At 44.8% G+C, this 21,498-nt stretch overlaps 2 protein-coding genes and 1 pseudogene across 3 annotated transcripts in view; 1 reads left to right on the forward strand and 2 right to left on the reverse strand.

Annotated features, from left to right (window-relative positions):
- Positions 1-6,567, reverse strand: part of LOC123424386 (7-deoxyloganetin glucosyltransferase-like) — a 43,299-nt gene extending 36,732 nt beyond the window's left edge. The window contains exons 1-2 of one of the 2 annotated variants that reach the window (XM_045107988.1): positions 6,475-6,567; positions 6,317-6,390 (exon numbers count right to left, since the gene is read on the reverse strand). In XM_045107988.1, the coding sequence (XP_044963923.1) occupies positions 6,317-6,319 (3 nt within the window). In that variant the 5' untranslated portion in view covers positions 6,320-6,390; positions 6,475-6,567. The other variant, XM_045107989.1, reaches the window with a different exon arrangement.
- A 5,471-nt stretch (positions 6,568-12,038) lies between these two features.
- LOC123424891 (transcription factor E2FC-like) lies at positions 12,039-16,551 on the forward strand. Its single transcript, XM_045108582.1, has 13 exons — positions 12,039-12,401; positions 13,474-13,615; positions 13,798-13,836; positions 13,914-13,999; positions 14,125-14,213; positions 14,291-14,345; positions 14,923-14,975; positions 15,057-15,107; positions 15,185-15,233; positions 15,315-15,380; positions 15,464-15,558; positions 15,634-15,853; positions 15,937-16,551. The coding sequence occupies exons 1-13, from the start codon at positions 12,039-12,041 to the stop codon at positions 16,000-16,002; spliced, it is 1,374 nt and encodes a 457-aa protein (XP_044964517.1). The 3' UTR covers positions 16,003-16,551.
- Positions 16,552-17,288: 737 nt separating this feature from the next.
- On the reverse strand, positions 17,289-20,855 carry LOC123424388 (annotated as a pseudogene).
- Between the last annotated feature and the right edge of the window lie 643 nt (positions 20,856-21,498).

Genomic DNA, 21,498 nt, shown 5'->3' on the forward strand with positions numbered 1-21,498 from the left:
CCTCATCTATAGGGGAAGAAAATGTTTTCAGAATCCCAGACTTAGTGAAATTTCAGTTTTCACTAATCTGGACTTTTTCAGCCGCATGCCCACTTTGTCTAGGCATAATTTGCACACACATTACCCCAGGTGATAATTGACTCCACTATAGTGTAGATCAAAACCCCTACTACTATCACACAAAAATTCATGCCCTTGGGCTTCACCTATTCCATGGAATCAAAGATCAAACTTGCAACAAAACTGAATATGTCAACTCCATAAGGTATCCTACTAAGATAACAGCTACAAAGGTTGGGTTCATGTGCACAATGACAAAGTGACATGGGGGTTTGAACCCCATGTTTGTGTCATGCACATCAACATCACAAGCACATCTACCAAACTATCCCCACACACAAACACCATGCCCTCTCACATATAGACATGTGAGGGTGCATAGTTTTGCAAAGGTGGGGAAGTTCCACACACACACACATATACTCCACATCATTCACAACAACTTCATGCTCTTAAACCCAAGAACAACATGAGGGGGGGGGGGGAATACTAAGCAAGTAACTTGGAAGCATCACCTCTCAAACACTTTTAGTAGGTACCACAAGTGGTCTACACTCACTACAAACACATCTCCATACCTACACCATCAACTTCACTTACAACCCCTATGCACACATGCCTATTTGCAATCACACCATCAACATAAACTAACAAGACCACATACACACACATATCACCTGAGCCACCAACACCATCTATCACTATACTAGTGTGTGCAAAACACACACACAATACAATCTGCACCCATCTACACTAGCAGGAAAATATTACATAGGACACCTTGTTGTCTATGCATAAGAAAAAGGAAGTACAAAAATAAAAGGAAAGCAAAAGAAACAGAAATATGCATCAGGGCTCCTGGGAATCGAACCCAGTACCTATGATACACAGCAACAACTCCTAGCCACTACACCACTGCCACTGTTTCGACGGGTTAGGGGAAGAAAACAGGGTAACCTGTCACTGTTGCTACTGTGAAATTTTAAAACAGCAAAACACAAAAGAGTGCCGAGGGGGGAATCGAACCCACGCCCTCCATCAGGCACGCTACGCTAGTTACCACTGGGCTATGAAACGGCGTCTGAACCACTACGCGCTGAGGAACAGAAGAGGTTACCCCCCTGCTCATCTGCTACCGGCGACTGACCGAAACAGGGGAGGGGTCTCGCCGGCGATGCGAGCCAAATACAGCTCCGGCTCGTGGAGGGGAGGAGGCCCACACCCACATGAACCCATTCCAAGTCCTAACTACTCCCGAGGGGCGCTACAACGGCGTGTCGACGGTGACCAGCGGCTCCGACGACAGAGGCAACGCGCGCAACGAATCTACGGCTTCGGTGCTCGATCTAGCACAGGGAGGAGGGGGGAGGAGTACTACCTCACGTACGGGTCGAGGAAGAAGCGCCCGTAGAGGAAGTAGCAGGAAGAAGGGCGCGTAGCGGCGGAGCTCGTCGGAGAAGGAGGGCCTCCAGGAAGAAGACGAAGCAGGGTCGGGGAAGCCGATCTAGCGGCGGGAACGAGCCCGTGGAGAGGCCCACGAGCTCCTGGAACTCTCGCCGTGGAGGAAGAGGTACCACAGCGACGACGGCGACCTCCTTCAACCGTCGGCCATGGTGGATCCGCCTCGCTTACCTTGCTGCGACGATGCAGAGAGGAGGGAGATGAGATTTGGGTGGAGCGGCGGCGGAAGGGGGAACCCTAGCCGAGGCACGGACGCCAAGGCTCTTTATAGGGCGAGAGGGGAAGCGAGGGGCGCGCGGTGGCCATGTGCGCGTGCTCTCTCCGGTGGAACAGAGGGAATGGGAGAGAGAGAATGGCAGGGGGGACCCACTGCCTCGCTGGAAAGGAGGTGGACGACGACGGACGCGCGACGGGCTGCGAGGGAGGAAGGAGAAGTGGGCCGCTAGGTGGGAGGGAGCCCACTTAGCGCGCCACATAGGGAAATAGAGCCCCCTGTCCATTTCCTTTTAAAAGAATAAAACAGAGAAAGAAAAATAGGCACAGGACAAAATAAAAGGGATAAAATCAAATGAAAAATTGCCCTGGACCCGAAAATGAACCAGCTATTTAAATAAAATACCTCCAGCATTTATGGGCTACTTTCATAAATCCAAAACAGCATTTATTTAATCTGTTTTGTGATTTATATTCAACCCCAAGACCAAGAATAAGATTCCAAATCATCACATCATCATCTCCACAATAATCTCTAAGCACAAGACATTTTAAAGTAGCTTTTGGGAAGATGGAATTTTGAACAAGAGATAATAGGAAAGGGAAAGGGTTTGAAATTGCAATGGGCTTTGAAAATACCTAGCACACACTTTTTCACACCACACACCATCAACACAATGAAACTACAAGACCCACTCTAAGACATGACAAGGTATAGATGCAAGCCACACAAGGCATGGTAAGAATGGTATGACATGGATGCATGCATGCAAGGAAGAACACAAGGTGACACATGAAATCACACATGCATAGATAGCTCTCATGACAAAGTCAAGGTAGTCCCACATGGAAGGTTACAAAAAAGGAAAGCTTTACATCTGGGGCACTACAGCTATGGCGTCAAAGGCCACCTTGAGCTCCGGTAGCACCTCCCCTGCACGCAACCAACGCAAGAGGCAAACATCAGCAATGGAGATCGTTTCACAAGTGGGATGAACACCAGCAAGTAAGGGAAGTAGGGTAAAGACTGGTAAAAAGACAAAGTGCTTGTTGGTCTCCTAATTACTAATTTGTTAAAGTGTGCGTACTATCTAGTCTAGTAAAATCGCATCTAATTTAAACTCGTGGCTTGCAAAGAAAGCTAATATAACAAAGCCATAAACTAATCTTCTAAAACAAAATCACATAAAAATAAAAAATTATTAAAAAAACAAGATTGATTCATGTTGCGTAAACCACATAATCAAAACCTACGAAACGACTAATAAAAAAAGACCCAATGCAGACATGAAGTCGCGCTGATTATTTTTTTAGAAAAGTGGCATCTTGATACGTCTTCATCGTATCTACTTTTCCAAACTCTTTTGTCCTTGTTTTGAACTCTAATTTGCATGATTTGAATGGAACTAACCTGGACTGACGTTGTTTTCAGCAGAATTGCCTTGGTGTTATTTTTGTGCAGAAATCAAAGTTCTCCAAACGTCCTGAAAATTTACGGGGAACAGTTTTGGAAAATAAAAAAAATATCTGCGCCAAGTTCCACCTGAGGGGGTGGGCCAGTGGGCCACAAGCCCTGGCTCCGCCACCACCCCCTGGTGGCGGTGGGCAGGCTTGTGGGGCCCACACGGCTCTACCGCCCCCAACCTCAGGTCTATAAGTTCACTTTCGTCCCAGAAAAAATAAAAAAAAGTTTTCGTCGCGTTTACGATACGAAGGCGGCGCCACCACCTCAAAAGAAATGAAGATGTTACGTGATCCAAGCAGATAAGATGCTCACAGCCTGTCCTGAGCACTACGGAGATATTTCTTGATCCACATGAGAGTCAGCTCCCTAGCCGAAGGGCGAGAGCAAACGGATCAATCACTAGAGACAGCTTTGTTTCTTGATAACAAAGATAGCCTGCCTTGACTTGAATTGAGATAAAGGAAGTATAGGTAGTACATTGATATCGCTCCGCATTGAATTGAGAAAAAGCATTACCGGATTGTGGAGGATCTTCCTTGTCTCTACTTACTTGTTCATTGCTCGACTCGAGGGAGGGGCTCTATATAGCTGTTTTGCCTTCTTTCTTGGACTCTCAGGTGTGTTCTTCATCTGGAGGGCAGATCCGGAGTCCGTCTTGGGCTCCGGAGAGGGGATATCATCGTCATCGTCATCATCAACCTTCTTCCCTCTCCAATTCCATGAAGCTCTTCGGCGTTCATGAGTAATCTATTCGTAGGCTTTGTTATATTAGCTTTCTTTGCAAGCCACGAGTAGGATGAGATCTATGATGTAATCGAGTTAGTTTTGATGGGGATTGATCCCTACTATCCACTATGTTCTGAGATTGATGTTGGTACTATTTTGCCATGCTTAATGCTTGTCACTAGGGCCCGAGTGCCATGATTTCAGATCTGAAATTATTATGTTGTCACCAATATATATGTGTTTTAGATCCGATCTTGCAAGTTGTAGTTACCTATTATGTGTTATGATCCGGCAACCCCGGAGTGACAATAATCGGAACCACTCCCGGTGATGACCATAGTTTGAGAAGTTCACGTGTTCACCAAGTGCTAATGCGTTGGTCCTTTTCTTTATTAAAAGAAGAACCTTAATATCCCGTAGTTTCCTTTTGAACCCCGCTGCCACGGGAGGGATGGACAATAGATGTCATGCAAGTTCTTTTTTCTAAGCACGTATGACGACAAACGAAATGCATGCCTACATCACATTGACGAACGGGAGCTAGCCACATATCTCTTCGTGTTATAACTGTTGCATGATAAATATCATCCAAACGAATCACCGACTCATTGCCTACGAGTTTGTCCTACCGTTGCTACTGCTGTTACTTATCTTGCTCTGCTGCTGTTATTACTGTTGCTACTGCTGTTACTTGTCTTGCTCTGCTGCTACTGTTGCTACTACTGTCGCTTGCTACTGTTGTCACTACTACTGTTCCTTGCCGCTGCTATTGCTCGTTACACTGCTGCTACCTGCTACAATTTTGGTTCGCTGGTCATTGACGGGAACTGACAACTTCTGTCAACGAGTCAACTTGGCGCCATTGATACAATCGTTAGAAATAGTCTGCCGTATCAACAGATCGTTTCTGACACCGTTGTTATCATACTACTTTGCTACTGATACCTTGCTTGCAGATACTAATCTTTCAGGTGTGGTTAAATCTGACATATGCAGCTGCTAATACTTGAGGGTATCCTCTCACCTCCTATAGACATACCAACAAATTTGGATCGAATATTCTACCCTTGAAAACTGCTACGATCCCACGCGCTGGTGGGCATCAACAACATTCTTGTAGTTTCAATTGCCGGAGAGTGCTAGCAGCATTCTTCTGGTGCCGTTGCCGGGGAAGAAAAGTTCACATCACCTCTCTTGATTTCTCTCTACTTCACTGTGTTATTCTCGCAGAGATGGATCAAATTATCCACATGTGTTTATATAATGCATGTTGGAAATTATAGACCGCTCATGGGTGGTTACTTCTGCACCAATCGCTTTTGAAGAGAATTTCTACCACTCATTATATTTGACTGCGTAAAAATAGCTTTGTATCTATTTATAGCTTAACTTGGACCAGAAAACAAAACACATGATTAAGATACTAAGAAATAGCGGTACAGCAGGACCGAGGAAAAAATCAACTACAAATCTGAATAACCCTAAACACACAGATGACAACGCAAGAAAAAGTAAAAAACGTACCCAAAAAAAATTGACAGCTAACCCTCACTCCTGGGTAACCTGCAAAGCTAACCCAGTTAAGCCCAAAACAAAAACCAGCGTCAACGCCCAAGTAAGCCCACAAGAATTTCCACAACCGTGGCTGGACATGCCAACAGCCCACAAAAAACAACCAGCCCACGAATAACTTCCTCACGCAGACAACAATCGATCAGCCTAGCAAAGAACAACGAGCGACGACAGACGACGGACGAATCTACCAATCCTAAAATAGCAGGACAATTGGACGGCTCTGGAGCTAGCTGAGCGTTAGTTGAGTCTCAGCTAGCTGAGCATTAGCAAAACCAATAAAAAATGGAAAGAATATGCTGCATAGCACACTCCAAGTACCCCGGATGCCTTGCGGAATACCTTTACTGAAGATCGTTTGTTTCTCTAAAAAAGATTCAGAAAACTGAAACTGAGAACTTCTTTATGATTCTGCAGCAGAGAAATAGTCAGTAGTACATGTCGAAAATATGGACCTTTAGATACTTTGGTGTGGTATCCCTTGAGCCCACGTATTGGGGAGGAGCAAGGAATTCTCTTGGGACAAAGGCATCATCGCCGTAATGTGCAGGACTGACAGCACCTCATACTGGCCAATGCCATCTCTTTCCAACAGAAATACTCAGTGAAGAAAATCCAAAATTTATTTGTCCTTGGATTGAATAATAGGTGACGCATACTTGGCAAAATCTGCTTGGTTCATCCATGTAAAGTGTATCTTGTTCTAAAACCCTGCAAGAACTTGAACCGCTCTAGTTGGAACATAAATTATCTGTTTTTTCTTTCAATCATTTCAGAGCAAAGATGCATCAGGATATAGAAATTAAATGCGTGAGTTACCATTTTTTCCCATTCCTACAACAGCTGGTAGCTACTCTTCCAATGCATGCAGGAGGCCAGCTGATGTGGACCACCTGCGAACACACAAATTTCAGACTGTCAAATTTAATATACAGAATGTACTTTTCAAATTCAGATAACATTAGAGGAGTGGCTACACTCTGCGGGCTCTCATGGAGGGGCTTGAGCATGACAGCGGCACGCTTGGGGCGACAGCGGTGTGGGGGCTGCGGCCGGAGCGAGGCGCGCTCGACAAGCGGCAGGGACGCTGAAGCGAGAGCGCGGGAAGGCGGGGGCAGAGGCGGAAAGAGAAAGAGGGAGCTGCGGCGCGCATGGAGGAGCATCGATACACCTCGGGCCTGTGGGGGAGCAGGAATGCGGCGAGTGGCGCGGTTGCGGCGGCCTGTTGGAGGGATGACAATGGCGGTATGGCCGGGCGCGCACTTTCCTCCATCCTCCTGCTCCCTCCATCCACTCCTCCACCTCCACACGTAAAGGAGCAGCAGGCAGGCGTCTCCCAAACACAGGGGTTGGGGTCGGCGGGCGTCCAGCTACCCGACCTCCGTCTGGTCGTGGCGTTGAAGGCCATCTTGTCCTCCGGCAGCACCACCCCTGCAGGCAACCAGCGCACGAGGCAACAAACATCAGTCATGGAGGTCGATTCAAGAGTGGGATTCGCAACAGGAGAGGCCAAGTGCGCGCGGTACCGTGTGTGGTGAGCGCCATGGACGTAGATGAGGAGGAGGAGGAGGACGGCCGAGCGACCCTCCGTTGCCGGCCTTGGCGTAGAACCACGCGGAGGTCGCCTCCTCTCCCGACGCGCGACCTCGAAGCCCTTAACGACGACGCTGATCGGAAAACACGCTGCGGCCGTGAGTTAGCGCGCCATGGGGATCTCCTGACCGGTCTCGATCTGAGGCCTAGGTTAGGTAGAAAAGGTGAGGGGATGGGGAGAGGGGAGGCACGGTGGCGCAGTGAGAGAGGGGCGCCGAGGTCGTACCGACGGTGGTGGCGGCGCCCATGGCAGGATGGAGGAAGAGGAATGGATCGGGGGAGTGGTTGGGTAGGCTACGGATCTACCAGTACAGTTTCTCTTTTGCAAGCGAGAGATGCGGGCGGGGGCGGACGACCTGGGCGAGCGGGGGATGGGCAATTACCGCTAACGAAAACTGTCTAGTTTTGTTAACAACGTTTTTAGACCGTTGATGATGTAATCAGACGGTCCAGATTTATAGTTAGATTTGTCCTCTTGTGCTTTTAATAGTTCAGACTAGCAAAAGGGCCCGTGCGTTGCAACGTGAGAAAACTAACTATAATCTTTAAGGATTCTGATCATATTACGTCCTTCAAACTGTAGGACATTTCTTGAAATGCATGAACATTTTTTGAATTAGCAAACATTTTTTTCAATTGCACCCAAAAAATAATACACAAACTTGTTTCTTAAAATCATGGACTTTTATTGTTTTCACCAACATTGTTCTCAAAATTATGAACATTTTTTTCAATATGGGAATACTTTTACAAATATCCCGAGCATTCTTTGAATTTACAAACATTTTATGTTTTCTATAAATTCTCAGTTTTATAAGTTGCAAAAAATTTTCAAAAGTCTATATTATTTAAATTTTAAAAAATTAAACAGAAAATAAAAATAAAAAATGAGACTAAAAACAGAGGCGCGAACTGTTTTTAAGATTTTTACACGGACTTTTGTTTAAAATTATTAACTTTTTTCATTTTACAGACATTTTCTAAAAATTTAAACATTTTTTTGTATATGCAAACATTTTTCAAAACTGCTGAGTAGTTTTTGAATTTAAAAAAAAATATGTTTTTTAATATTTTATTTGAAAATTCTCAATTTCTTAAATTTAAGAAAAGTTATTTGAAGTTCTAAATTATTTAAAGTAGAAACAAATGGAACTGAAAAGTAAAATAAAAAAACTAAACTAAAAGAACAGGCGGCCACGCATGGGCCGGCCCAAATAGGTGCTGCAGCTTTTTCCAATGCCCCGAGCGTAATATAGAAAGTGCCTACATGGGCCGGTCCAGTCAGGAGATTTTCCTGTTTGAAACGTTTTCTATGACTTATAAGTGGCAATTGTGGGTAATTTTCATCAATTTTATGGGCAATGTTAATGACGGACGACAGAAGTACTAATTGTTTTATTAATAGGTAAAGATATGCATGTTTGTTGGAACCCCTACAAATTTGTAGAACCCCTCTAGAAGTCCTATAATCTGGGTGTTTCCTTAACGTTCTATTCATAGATTTTAAAAATGTTTTTTGTTCAAATAATGGTAAAACATGGATTACAAAAAATAATTACAAAAGTTTTACGTTCATGTGCGTAAATATGTTCGTCACATATTATAGAATGTCTTGCAATATTTCAAAATAAATTCACCATGCATTTGCATTTTAATTTATAACCATATTTATTATATTTGTTGCATATTGTAAAAAATATATTCATATAATTATAAAATTTCCATCACGGATGGTAAACAAGTTCGTCGTATATTTTGTAAAAAAAATTTCATCATGCATTTAGAAAAAGTTCATGCACAAAACAATGGAAAATAAATAAATTGAAAATAAGAAAACTGCTAGAAAACTAGGTGTAAAAAAGAAAATAATAACAATGTAAAAAATATAAAAAGTAATTTAATCCGGAAAAAAAATAAACGTATAAAATTGTACATGGACTGGGCCAAGCAACCAACACGAGGTGTGTTGGTGGTGCCCGCTTTTTGTTACAATATACTCCATCTGTTTCAAAATAAATGACTCAACTTTTATATTAAAATTGTTATAAAATTGAGTCATTTATTTTGGGACGGAGAGAGTATTAATGCTGGGATGGAGTTTCGTTTCGTTTGTTAGACCATCTATTGAATTGAAGGTGTGTTCGCTCTAGTTCATTATTTCCGTAAACATTCGTCGTTTTTACCCACACTTTCGATGCAATTTCAGCATATGTGCTCTTGTTATGACAACCATTGATACCATCTACCCCCTTTGTTTCTAAGTATAAGTCTTTTTAGAAATTTCATTAGAAGACTACATACAAAACAAAATGGATGAACTTATATTCTAAAATATGTGTATATACATCCGTATGTAGTCTCTTAATGAAAACCTCTAAAAAAAACTTATATTTAAAAACCAAGGGAGCAATATATAATAGTTTTTTTTTTAAGTTTTGCATGTAATAGCAAATGAACTCCCCGCAAAAAGCAAAAAAACTCCGATAATCCATACAAATTCGGGGACATCCGATAAAACAGAAACTCCTTTTTTTTCTCTTCCTTTGGTGAAGAAGAGAGAAAAAAAAAAAGAGGCACGGTGACCGTAGGATCCAGTTTCACCGACGTATACGTGACATGTGGGGCCGGGGCCATGCCTTCACGGAAAGGAGAAGAAAAAGCTCTCGATCGCAGCACGCGTTCCTGGACTGGAGTATCACCCGGAGCCGGAGGTATCCGCATGACATGTGGGCCCAGCCCTGTCGGCGGGTCCCGCTCATGGCCTCGCCGCGTATCAGTTTCGGCCGCTCCTCCAACCCTGCTCCGTTCCCGCTTCGCCCGCGTGTCTGCTCCCTGCCGGCGCTGGCCTGGACGCGGCCCACATACACCAGCGCGGTGGGCCCCGCGCAACAACGAGACAGAGCATCGGGACGCCTGTCGCGGTGCACCCTGGACCGGCACCACACGCCACGTGACTGAATAGCTGGGATCCGATGCTCTGCAAGCCGGCCACCAACATCTCTACGCGATCCGATCGAGCGATCACCAACGGTGGATACGTTTATTAAATTCCTCCCGTGATAAATACCCAGTCTTATGTATTCTTTTATCATTTCTTTGAGAAAGTATGCTTGCATTCAAATCATCAAATAATACAAAGTTCTTGATCCGTACAAACACACCCTAACACACACATAAAAAACCAGGAATGCAAAGAGCATCCTAAATAAAACATGAAGATCTTCGAAGCTCCGTGTCATCATTCCTGAACCTTACGAGAAGACCTCTGCAACACAAGAATCTGCAACCAGATTCGAACAGGTTATCATCATCAACCATGGCTCAATCGCCATCGAGTAGCTTCCCATTCCTTCGCACCGACGCCGAAAGGGCAAGGACACACATGTGCATCCAACACTCGTGCACCAGCCTTCGCCATATGTGGCTTTAAGCACCGCTATATATGTCCCTTCCAGATGAAAAAGAACTAGGATCCGATTCTGGCGCCGCGGCCGGGCCAATCAACCGGGCAAAGCAGGATGTGCCTCCAGCAACAACCCAAAGCAAGAGGAAGAACAACAACGAAAAATCATACTGATGAAGAAGATGAAGAATCTTTGTCGCCACACAACCCCTTCTCATCCGAAGACCCAACCGGCCAGTGCCAGTTGACATCCAAACACCATAGCCCGCGACCTCCACGAGATCCGGGGATCCCCACTCCGCTGGCCCCTGGTCCGAGGAAACTTATTCAGGCGAGACGTCGCTGCAGCGGCCTTGACGGGATCTTCCTCAACCCTAATGCGAATCCACCACAGATCCGAGGTTCCACCTCCCTCCCGCCACCGGTCCAACAGGCGAAGGGAGAGGGAACCGGCTGCAGCACCGGCGGGGCAAAGGGAAGCCCCACCCCGCTCGCTCCCTCTCCGCCCGATCCGATTTTTTCGGTAGTTTATTGTATACCCGCTCCTCATGCATTTTAAAAAAAATTGGTTCGTAAATTTCAAATCGTTTGGTCGATGCCCAAAATATTTGTCGGGTTCATGCCCCGTTTCTAGTAATATTTCTTATAACACGCAAAACATGGATACCATGAGCAACAAGATATGTGCAATAGACTTTATGTACGTTATCGTCACGATCCGGCTCACGTACTACGGGATGGATGTCCATACGTCGTTTTGCGGTCATGGTCACATGAGGCACGCCTACTATTATCTACTCTTGCCACTTTATGTCCGAAGTTTCGAACAAATCGTCACCCATTATCTAGTTGCGTCAACACGTCTCGAACATCCACCTCATCTAAGAGAAGAAGTTATTTTAATTCTATGATTTTTTCTAGGTCGCCGGCATTACTCGGCCAATTGTTTCAGAGTTGTAATACAAACCGTGTCAAGGCGGAGAACGCAATACTTTCCCTCCCTCGCAAGCCCCCCCCCCCCCTTACCCTAAGCCGTCCTCCGATAGCCTCATTTATTATTCCACCGAACGCAACAACTGTAACATTACGACTTTCGCCTTTCAACGGTATCATTTCAACCTCCAACGGTAAACTCGTACGAATTTCGGCAAGAAACACGCGTCTCCAGCCCGCCTTCCTTATTCGCCGACGCGCAAGATAACGATACGCGCGTCGTTTTACACCGCGGATGATCTCGACAAGAAATACTTGCCCAAAACATGATCCCCAAAACCTCTATAAAGCCCATGGAAAACCACAAGACCAAGAACAAGAGAGAGAAAGAGGAGAGAGAGGGAGAGAAAGAGAGAGAAACAAGGCTAGAGTTGTTGAGTTGGTTTTCCCTCTTCGCCTTTTCCCTCCCTCTCCTCCTTCCCCACGAAGCCAAAGCTTCCCGCTTCCCCTCCCCCACCTCGCCGCCCCGCCCCGCCCCGCCGCGGCCGGGCCAAAACCTACCTCCGCCTCGCCGCTCGCCGCTCGCCGCCGCCCCTCCCCACCCGCCAATCCATGGACGGCTCCCCCAGCCTCCCGCTCCCGCGGCCGCGCCCCGCCAACCCACCCCCGCTCCCGCCGCAGGTCTACCTCCGATGCCCCGCGCCGGCGCCGCCGGGGGGCGCCGTCCCCGCCGCGCAGGCGCACGTCCACTACTTCCGCGCCCCGTCACCCATCCCCGTACACTTCCCGCGGGTCCCCGGGCCCCGCTACATCGCCGCTCGGCCCCCGACGCCGCCGCCCCCTCCCGCTGCTGCCGCCGCGCCGCCCCACGCTGCCCCCGCGCAGCTGCTGCTGCCGCCGAGGCCGCCTCATCCGGCGCACGATCCCGTCGTGCCGCCGGCCAGGAGAAGAGGGAGGCCCAAGTCCAAGGCCCCGGTAAGTCAATCGAAATGTGCATTCTGCATTGCTGTTTCAGTCTGTTCCTATCCTGATTGCGGTGGTGCCGCGTTGCTTGCTCGAGAAATCCCGACGGATTCTAGTGATTGTTGGCACATTCGATCATTCAGTTCCAGGCGCCATGAATCCGGATCGTAGGTCTGTTATGTTCAGCTTCAGATTTCGTCCAGGAGGGTTTTCTGGCAGCTGAATCAATTGACAGTGGGCTGGACTGGTCCTTTCGGTGGTGGTAATGTATCCAGTCAGCTCTGCCATGACTAAGGGCAACAATTGTGTGTTCCCACGGGTACCTATACGGCCAATGTGCGTAGTAACGATCGCCGTGTTAGATTAAATTCTTGCAGTGTTCGAACAAACCTGCACTCCAAACATGAAACCGACATCCGATTGACATGCTCTGTTTTGGAGGAACATCTCAGATGAAGACTATTTAGTAAAGCAGCCTTCTGTATGTGAGCTTTAGTTTATATATATGCATCCTCATTTACCTCTTCTATGCAGCTTATCTTTCTCTTCAGCTTAGAATTGGCCATAGTAACATGTTCTGTGTGTATCTTCGGTTGTGGTGACCCAGGTTGTCTAAGTATAGTTGCAGTGATGATTTTAGTCTCACCTTGAATGTGTAAAGTGAGTTGTAGCAGCATATAATGTCTTTGGATGATTTTCAGAATGAAGGTTTAAGATCTTTTGTACCTGGCCTTATGAGATAAGACTGTCCTGGTACTGAACTTATAGTGCAATGCTGTTCACAGTTTCTTATAGAAATTGTCGAAACTGTGGTTTTGTAGTGTTTATATCCTAACTCCACCCTTGGAATGAGGGCTTGTGCTTGCTGAATTCCTTTGATTATATCCTCATTCTAAAAAATTTAGCAAGTTAGCACAGCATGCCGTCCATTTCAAGACTCATGGATGTCATAATTCATCCTTAGAAATGACACAGTGTTCCAATATGGTTAGGCAATTAGCTGCAGAATGTTAGCGAGTTAGTGTTCTACTATGATACTATAAGTGTTACCAACATCTTCATGTATCTTCTTCACATGATTTAGGAAAATGAGCAGGAAATTAAAATAGAAAATGCCCAGTCTGAAGCTGGGAAGGGAGAGATTAGTCAAGGGCATCATAAGGAGAGTACCACTGGACCAACAAAAGGTATAAAGCGAGCAAGAAAACCACATGGATTAATTGAAGGTGCGCTCTTGGTTACACTTAAGCCAGTTTACATAATATTCGATGTGCGTCACTTTGGTGATTTGATGATAATAATTCCAGTTTATTATTCAACCAAGTTGGTTACTATAATAGTCATTTATTATTCAACCAAGTTGGTTACTATAATAGTTTATTATTGACGGCACCAATTTTACTTTCAGGAGATGCAGCAAACAACTGCCGCTATGACAGTTCACTAGGTGAAGTATGCTGTTGTTCTTCCAAAGTTAAAAAAGTGATGATGTATGTTTGGTGCTTATTATCTTCTTCTTGCCAGGTCTGCTGACAAAGAAATTCATCAACCTGCTTAAAGGAGCAGAAGATGGATCCCTTGATTTAAATAAAGCAGTTGAGATACTGGAGGTCTGGTTTAGTATATAGCAAAATGAAATTTGCTTTGTACCGTCTCAGCCTCGCTGGTGTCTGTTCTTTTTTCATTGTCTGGAGTTTCGTGCCTTAATGTCTTTTAGTTTCATTAATTTCTGTAGGTGCAAAAGCGGAGGATATATGATATAACAAATGTCCTAGAAGGTGTAGATTTAATTGAAAAGGGTCTGAAGAATATGATTCGTTGGAAGTAAGTGTCACATGTTTCTGCTTTTAATTCATTTCCCCTGTCGTAGCTTTTTACTGATGAAATAAATACATTGAAAGGGGATTTGACATGTTACTGCCTAAGGAGGTGGAGCGCCAAACTTCTGCATTGAAGGTACACTATACTATTCAACTGTATGATCTTCATTTCTGTTTTTATGTTTTGGTTGCTATATTCATGCTTTATATACATACACTGTGCGTGCATTATTATGCATTAGTTTATTTTTCATTATTATAGAGGGACGTTTGTTTGCTCATTTTTCTACAGTTGCATTTAGTTTCCTAATCGTAAATTACTCTATGACTAATCAGACCATGTGTGTAGCAACAAAGTGTTTCTGTAGTGAATAGTATGTACCGATGATTTAGTGGATGCAAGCCTGCTGTCTTGTAGACATATTAAAGTTCTAGGAAATATCCAAATCAATATGAATATATCGAAGATAACCAGAAGGAATAAAGCATATATCAGAATTCCATTAATCTATCTTAAGCACACTTCGTTTGGCTGATGGCTTCTGCCTTTCTCAAAGTTCACTGTATTGTCTGCAAAATGCAATGCCCCTTTTTTCCCTGATGAAACAAAATGCAAATTAGCAGGCCCATCTTCTGACAGCAAGCCAGTCGACCTGAACATTAGCATTACTGGCCTAAACTTTTGTATGAAGTTTCATTTGATTATATTACAGGAGGAACTACACTCATCACGCGATGAAGAATGCAGGTTAGATGAGGAAATACAGTAAGTTTCTTCTTTTCACCGAAACAACAAAAATACCTGATCGCTGCTCTCTTTTTTGATGAATAGTTACTGATTCTGCAGGGAAGCACAAGAGAAGCTGCGGGCGCTCAGACTAAATAGGGACAAAAAAAAGTAAGATTGTCGTCTCTTATGTTCACAAATAATATTTGTTGCTACAGTCAACCGAGTCCTTATGTATTTCTGTTTAGGTGGTTGTATCTTTCCAAGGAAGATATTTGTAAGATTCCTCACTTACAGGTAAGAAAGTTCCTTGCTTCATGTCTGTTTCTTCTTCTTGTAATCACAAAGGCATTTCAACAACTGCCACACTGATTGCAGGGATCCACTCTTATTGCAATAAATGCTCCTCATGGAACATGTGTTGAGGTTCCAGATCCTAATGCGGTAAGCAATCTATAGTTACCTTTCAGCTCTGTGGTTATAGCTGATCGATCTGTCTGGTTGTTGACACTACTTCATTTTACCAGGATATGGACATCTGCAAGGACCTGGAATCTCAAGAAAAGCATTACCGGCTTCTCTTGAGAAGTTCAATGGGTCCCATTGATTGCTATTTGTTAAGGTATAAACTGCCGCAAATCGCTTATTGTAGAACTCACGCTCAATAGTACTAATGAAAGCTGCTATTTTCTGCCAGTGACCATCAGGAGGTATCCAACCCAGAGCAGGTGGCACAAGACAATTTGGATCATGCATCCGCAGCTGGAGGTTCTGATGCTCCACGGCCGGTGGATGGTCATCCAAGTCAAGCTCCTGAAAAGGGAGAGGGGGACACAATCGGCAAGGATACATCGGAACCATCCAGTACACATGAACTGATGTCTGGCATTCTGAGAATCGTACCGCCAGATACTGATGTAAGGAATGCTATTAAAACAATATCACAGACCCAACTAATCAAGGCTGCTCGATAATCACCGTACTTTTTTCTTTTTTGCAGATTGATGCTGATTACTGGCTCGCTTCTGACGTTGATGCTACCATGACTGAAACATGGGCCACTTAGACTTGGTCCGCCTCTTACGTGGCGAAATAGCAATGATTCCACACAATGCACATTCGCATTGATGAAGGAACTGGAGCCTGGATCAGTAGGCCCACCTTCAACGGAGTCTTCCATTGGGTAACCGCAGATTCCATTCCCCCAGGCGCATGCTCTGTTCCGGACTTTCGGCTGACTGGCAAAGCAGAGAGAGTATACTGTAGGCAGTAGATGTTGTACATTGGCAGGATGGTACCTCTTCCTGGTACATCTATACATGGGATAGTCTCAGTAACTGAGCCATCCATTATACCGACCTTCCTTAGAGGGACTGTGTGTGTGTATACCAAGATAGGAAGGCAACACAGTTCAGAGGAAGGCCAGCATCCATCAGTCGGTGTGTGTTGTGTTGTGTTGTTATCTGGTCTTCTCCCCCATTGAAGAGCGGCATCGGATGTATATCCTGACTGGCAACCTAGATTGCTGGTAGCATATCAACAAAGGTCGATTCTTCATACTGATCATTGGTTGAGCTGTGTTGGTTGATATGATTCATCATGAACCATTATCTTAGATTCTGTTCCAGCCTTTCTTTCGGTCGCGGTGGGCTCCCGCGTAGCTCATGTTGCGCCGTTCATTGGTGTGTGTTCCACCTGCGTCTCCTTGCCTGTTGCCATATCTTGACACGACATCTTCTCGACGCCTACAGTCTGATCTCTCATACTAGCAATATGTGCAGGTTGTATTTTTGTTTTCATGTGTTGAGATATCAGTATGCACAAGGGTACACCATGCATGATCTTGGCCATTTCTCGAAAGAAAGGAAAATGATGAAGTACTACGTACTAGATTTAAGGCACATTTTAAAACATTCCAAATCAGCTTTACCTGTAAAACATTTCAGGAAGAGATGGTCAATATGGCAACTCTTGTCACCTTTTCGGAGATAACTCCATAACTTGTCTTTGGTTAGAATACTATTTATCGGATCGTATAAGCACCTTGAGTTTAAGAGGTATTTTGACTTTTCTAGAGAAATTTATGAGGAAATCCAATTCCTATAGAAGGAACATAATGAGAACAATTTGCTATGTTTGCATAGTCGCTCCTGATGATTGATGAGTAGCCCTATAAACCGGAAAGGAGGGAGTACTATTTTTACTGAGACTGCTATCAGGCCCAAAATGGAATAAAAAATCCATTAAAAAATAACGACTTCTGAACAACACACAATGCATGGCCATTTTGACAGAGACATACATTCTTTCGGCAATGCTCGATACATCTATGGAAACAAAAGAATTGTTATTTCAACGTCCCTCTATTTCGGTAATAGTAAAACTGTTTGCGGAAGTCTGAATATCTTCACCAATTTGCTGAATTTCAGTTCTTCGTCGCGCGAAGTAGGCGGCCGGACGATTGGGGTCTGGAAGTGTGGTGCTTCCATTCTCTATGATGAACACAACATATGACATAAGTGGCCTGTCATCTGGGTTCTCCTCGACACACAAGAGTGCTAGATGGATGCAAAGTACAACTTCATCTAGTGAACATGTATCCATGATAGATGAGTCTGGTAACTCCTCTGTCCGCCCTTCTTTCCACATATTCCATGACTGAAACAACCAAGAAGGTCATAATTTTTTTGTTTTCGTTAATCCAAATAAAAAATGTTCGCAAAACTAAATCCACTTTTCAAAATGAAACTTGTGAGAAGTGTTGTGTGTACTCACATAGACTATGAGGCTAGGGAAACCCATGGTTTGACTATTAGAGTTTCTTCTAATGCCAGTTACAACTTCTAATAGTAACACACCGAAGCTGTATACATCAGACTTGGTAGAGAAGAGGCCTTCCATTGCATACTCAGGAGCCATGTATCCACTGCTTAGTCAGTTTAGTTGCAAGAGTTACTAAATTGACAGTATTTTTTACAATAGAATAAGTTAGTATGATATTTCTTTCAATGGATACTCACTAGGTCCCAACTACGCGTTGAGTATTTGCATTTTGTTGGTTATCGCCAAAGATCCTCGCCATACCAAAATCCGCTATCTTGGGTTTCATCTCTGCATCTAGCAAAATATTTCCAGCTTTCAAGTCTCTGTGAATTATTGTCAGTCTTGAATCTTGGTGGAGATAAAGAATCCCCCTTGCTATCCCTTTGATTATATTAAACCGTGTTGACCAATCCAATAACAATTTTCTTGAGTCATCTATCAATAGAGGGAACGTAAGAAAATTAATGTTTCGAGTTGTTATAGGATATGATGGTGTGTTGCTAATATGTACCAAATAGGGTAGCATCCAAGCTCTTGTTAGGCATATACTCATAAATCAATAACTTTTCATCTCCATCCGCGCAACACCCGAGGAGTTGAACCAAGTTTCTATGTTGCAATTTGGCAATTAGAATTACTTCATTGCTGAATTCCTTTGTTCCTTGTTGAGAATCCTTACTAAGCCTTTTGATAGCAACTTCTTGACCACCTAACATTCCCTAGAAAATTTGAAGGTAAAATCCTAGATGCATGAAGCACTAAATTATGTTGATATTACAATGAATAATATAGTTTTTTTAATATGTTACCTTGTAAACTTTGCCAAAGCCTCCATGTCCAATCTTACATGTTTCACAAAAGTTGTGAGTTGCTATGGCAATTTCCTCAAATCTTACAAACGGAAATTCATGATCATGGGGAGTGTATCCTTCATCAAGTTTACCCAATGATAATTTTTTGCGTTTTCTCCACTCTTCGCTCTTACCTGCTTCCACAATATTATAATAATTTATTCTTGATGAGTATATCATGGAAATAGAAATAATAAGGGAATGAAATATTATTTTTGATCCTTGGAACCGCTGATGTTCGACTAATACCCCCCTTATGAACTTACAAAACCAAACAAACAAAACTCATGAGGCACTTCCGTTGCTATGAAAAGTAATAAACCCGACGCACGCGCGGCGCCCGCGGGTGGTGGGGGTGGGGGAGTTAGAAAAATACACATAGTTTCCTTAGAATCCTCCTCTCAACCCTACCCCTGCAACCCCATAGTGCATGTGCACTCAATTAGGATCCCCTATATCATCGATACCTTGAATTCTTAGCATGGTAAGTAATACATAATCATTCTTTGTTTTATAAATTCATTGTGATTACATCATTTGGTTAAGTAAACTAAACTCGTATAAGGGTTATTTGCTCTAGTTCTACGCGTCCAAATGATGTCAAGATTTTGTAGTCCAATGGTACAACACATTAGTAAATATGAATTGCAAAGTCAGCTGGAATATCTCATTTTTTTGGAGGGGGGGGGGGGGGGGGGTGTTAGGGGTTAAATGCACCTTTAAATTTGAACCATGCAAAGGCTATGCATAGGAGTACCATGACAGTTGCTAAAACTGGTAGCGCAATCCTCACCGCATTGGTCTCTGTCCTTTTACCTGTGCAATACATACATAGCATAAACATGGCAAACAGCAGAAGTACTTTTGTAACAAACGTAGTACAGGGAGAGAATTGGTACCATCTGCCACATCTAGGCCAGCAAGTCGGAGATAGAGCATGTTTCCACCAAACACTTGGCCAAGCTTTTCTGTGTCAACCAACTCTCCACCCCAAACCAAGCACCTTGTCACGTTTCCTCCAGACCTGCTACTGATCATGTTAGCGTGTGCGTATGCCACACAGGAGCAGTTGCGGCTGCATTCTGCCGCGCACTCCTCGAATGTACTCTTACCCCCGCCAACGAGTGTGAACTTGTCGGGCGGCTTCATCCCCGGCAAGGCCAAGAAACTATCACCACACCTGCCCAACGGCTCCTTCCGCCGGCATCCCATGCATAGAGAACCTACCACCGGCCCACTCCTCAGTGCTAGTCGGCTCGAAACCATCTAGGCACTTGCACGTTGGGATAGGCGTTGCCGTCAGATCACAGTAGCCGTACGAACCGCAATAGCCGTATAGGCTGCATTCAACGGAGGGCCACTTCACGAGGACTTCCCACGCCAACATCCCGTTGTTCCAGCTCTGGATTTGGACCTCGCCGGAGTAGGTCAGCACAAACCTTGTGTGCGGAGCTCCATCGGAGAGGCTATATGTGACGTAGATCTCCTCATCGTTGTCAACGACGGCATGGTACATGATGATCCTTGTGCTGGCGTTCGCCAATTGGTATCGGCCCTCGCTCATCACAAGGTCCCCTGTCCATGGGGCGCTGCGCAACACCGGGCGCTTCCCGTCCCAGACGAATATCTGGAGGAATGTGCTGGGATCAAATCCATAAGAGAAGCGGCCCGGCGAGGGGTCGCCGGGGCCTTTCCAGGATACGAGGCGGTCACCGCCATCACGGGCATTGTACTTGACCCGGAGCTTCATACCAGGGAGGTACGTGTCGGTGTGGTGGTCGAAGCTCTGCCACAACGTGGTGCCGTTTGATGACCGGATAACGAGGTTGCCGGTGTTCAAAAGCACCGCCACAGGGGCAGATGAACCTATGGCAGAGGTCACGTTAGTCGTCCAAAGGACACGGCCGCTGCCATCTCCATTAGAGAGAATAAGATTTGAGGTGTTGGTGAGTGAGAGCACCTGTGAAGAGGAAGTGATGTTGATGGCCGGGGTTTCTCGGTTGGCGACCCACACCACGGTGAGCTCTGGGATGTCGTTGTACCATATGCCAAGGTACAACTTGGACGGAGCACTGGTGGAGTTGTTTGGGGAGAAGAAGCCCAAGGCAAAAGCACCGCCATCGGAGACGATGGTATTGCCGGGAAAGAGCGGCTTGCCGTGGACAAGCTGGTCGTCGGATGCACCAAACGGCAGGAACAGGAAGATCAACACCGCGGCGCGGCAGGTGAGAGCCAGGCAATCCATAGATCAACCAAGCCACAAAAATCTTGGTACAAAACTAGTCTACAAAGTAGGGGTAACTGAGTAGAGTAAGTGGATATATACTTGCACCCATTGAGCCGTGGTCTACATAAAAGCTTTGACGAAGATGAAGCACATGCAGCATCCTGGCATTTTCGTCCGTGGAAGAGGCAGATGACTGAGTAATGCAAATCTTTGGAATTCTAGCTAGCAGGTTAGTTTGGAAGCTGGTAGTGTATTGGACATTCCGAATTTACATTTCAGCTGTCCACGTCGGAGTTGGGATGCCACCGTCACTGCTGACTAGACACACTATTGACTGCCAAAACATTAAGCATTTATGCCGATAAAATTAACCAGCTCAATCGTGGTTGGATCCATGTAGCAGTAATTCTAGTTGTTGCATGGTCAGACCTAACGCAAATGTACGACCAACGAACAAGCTAGGTGTTTCTTTACCGTGTTCGCCTGCAGACTGAACGTTTTTCTCTTCCTCGCCACGTCACAACTTACCAGGTTAGCAACATACTTCTCATCCGGCCGGTAAGTTGAAAACCAAGTTTCTATACTGCGATTCGCCAGTTAAAATTATTTCATTCTTGAATCGCTCGGCTCCTGTGTTCTAGAACCTTACTTAGTCTCTTGA

This window comes from Hordeum vulgare, chromosome 2H (genome assembly GCF_904849725.1).
Source record: "Hordeum vulgare subsp. vulgare chromosome 2H, MorexV3_pseudomolecules_assembly, whole genome shotgun sequence".
NCBI classification, from domain to species: domain Eukaryota; kingdom Viridiplantae; phylum Streptophyta; class Magnoliopsida; order Poales; family Poaceae; genus Hordeum; species Hordeum vulgare.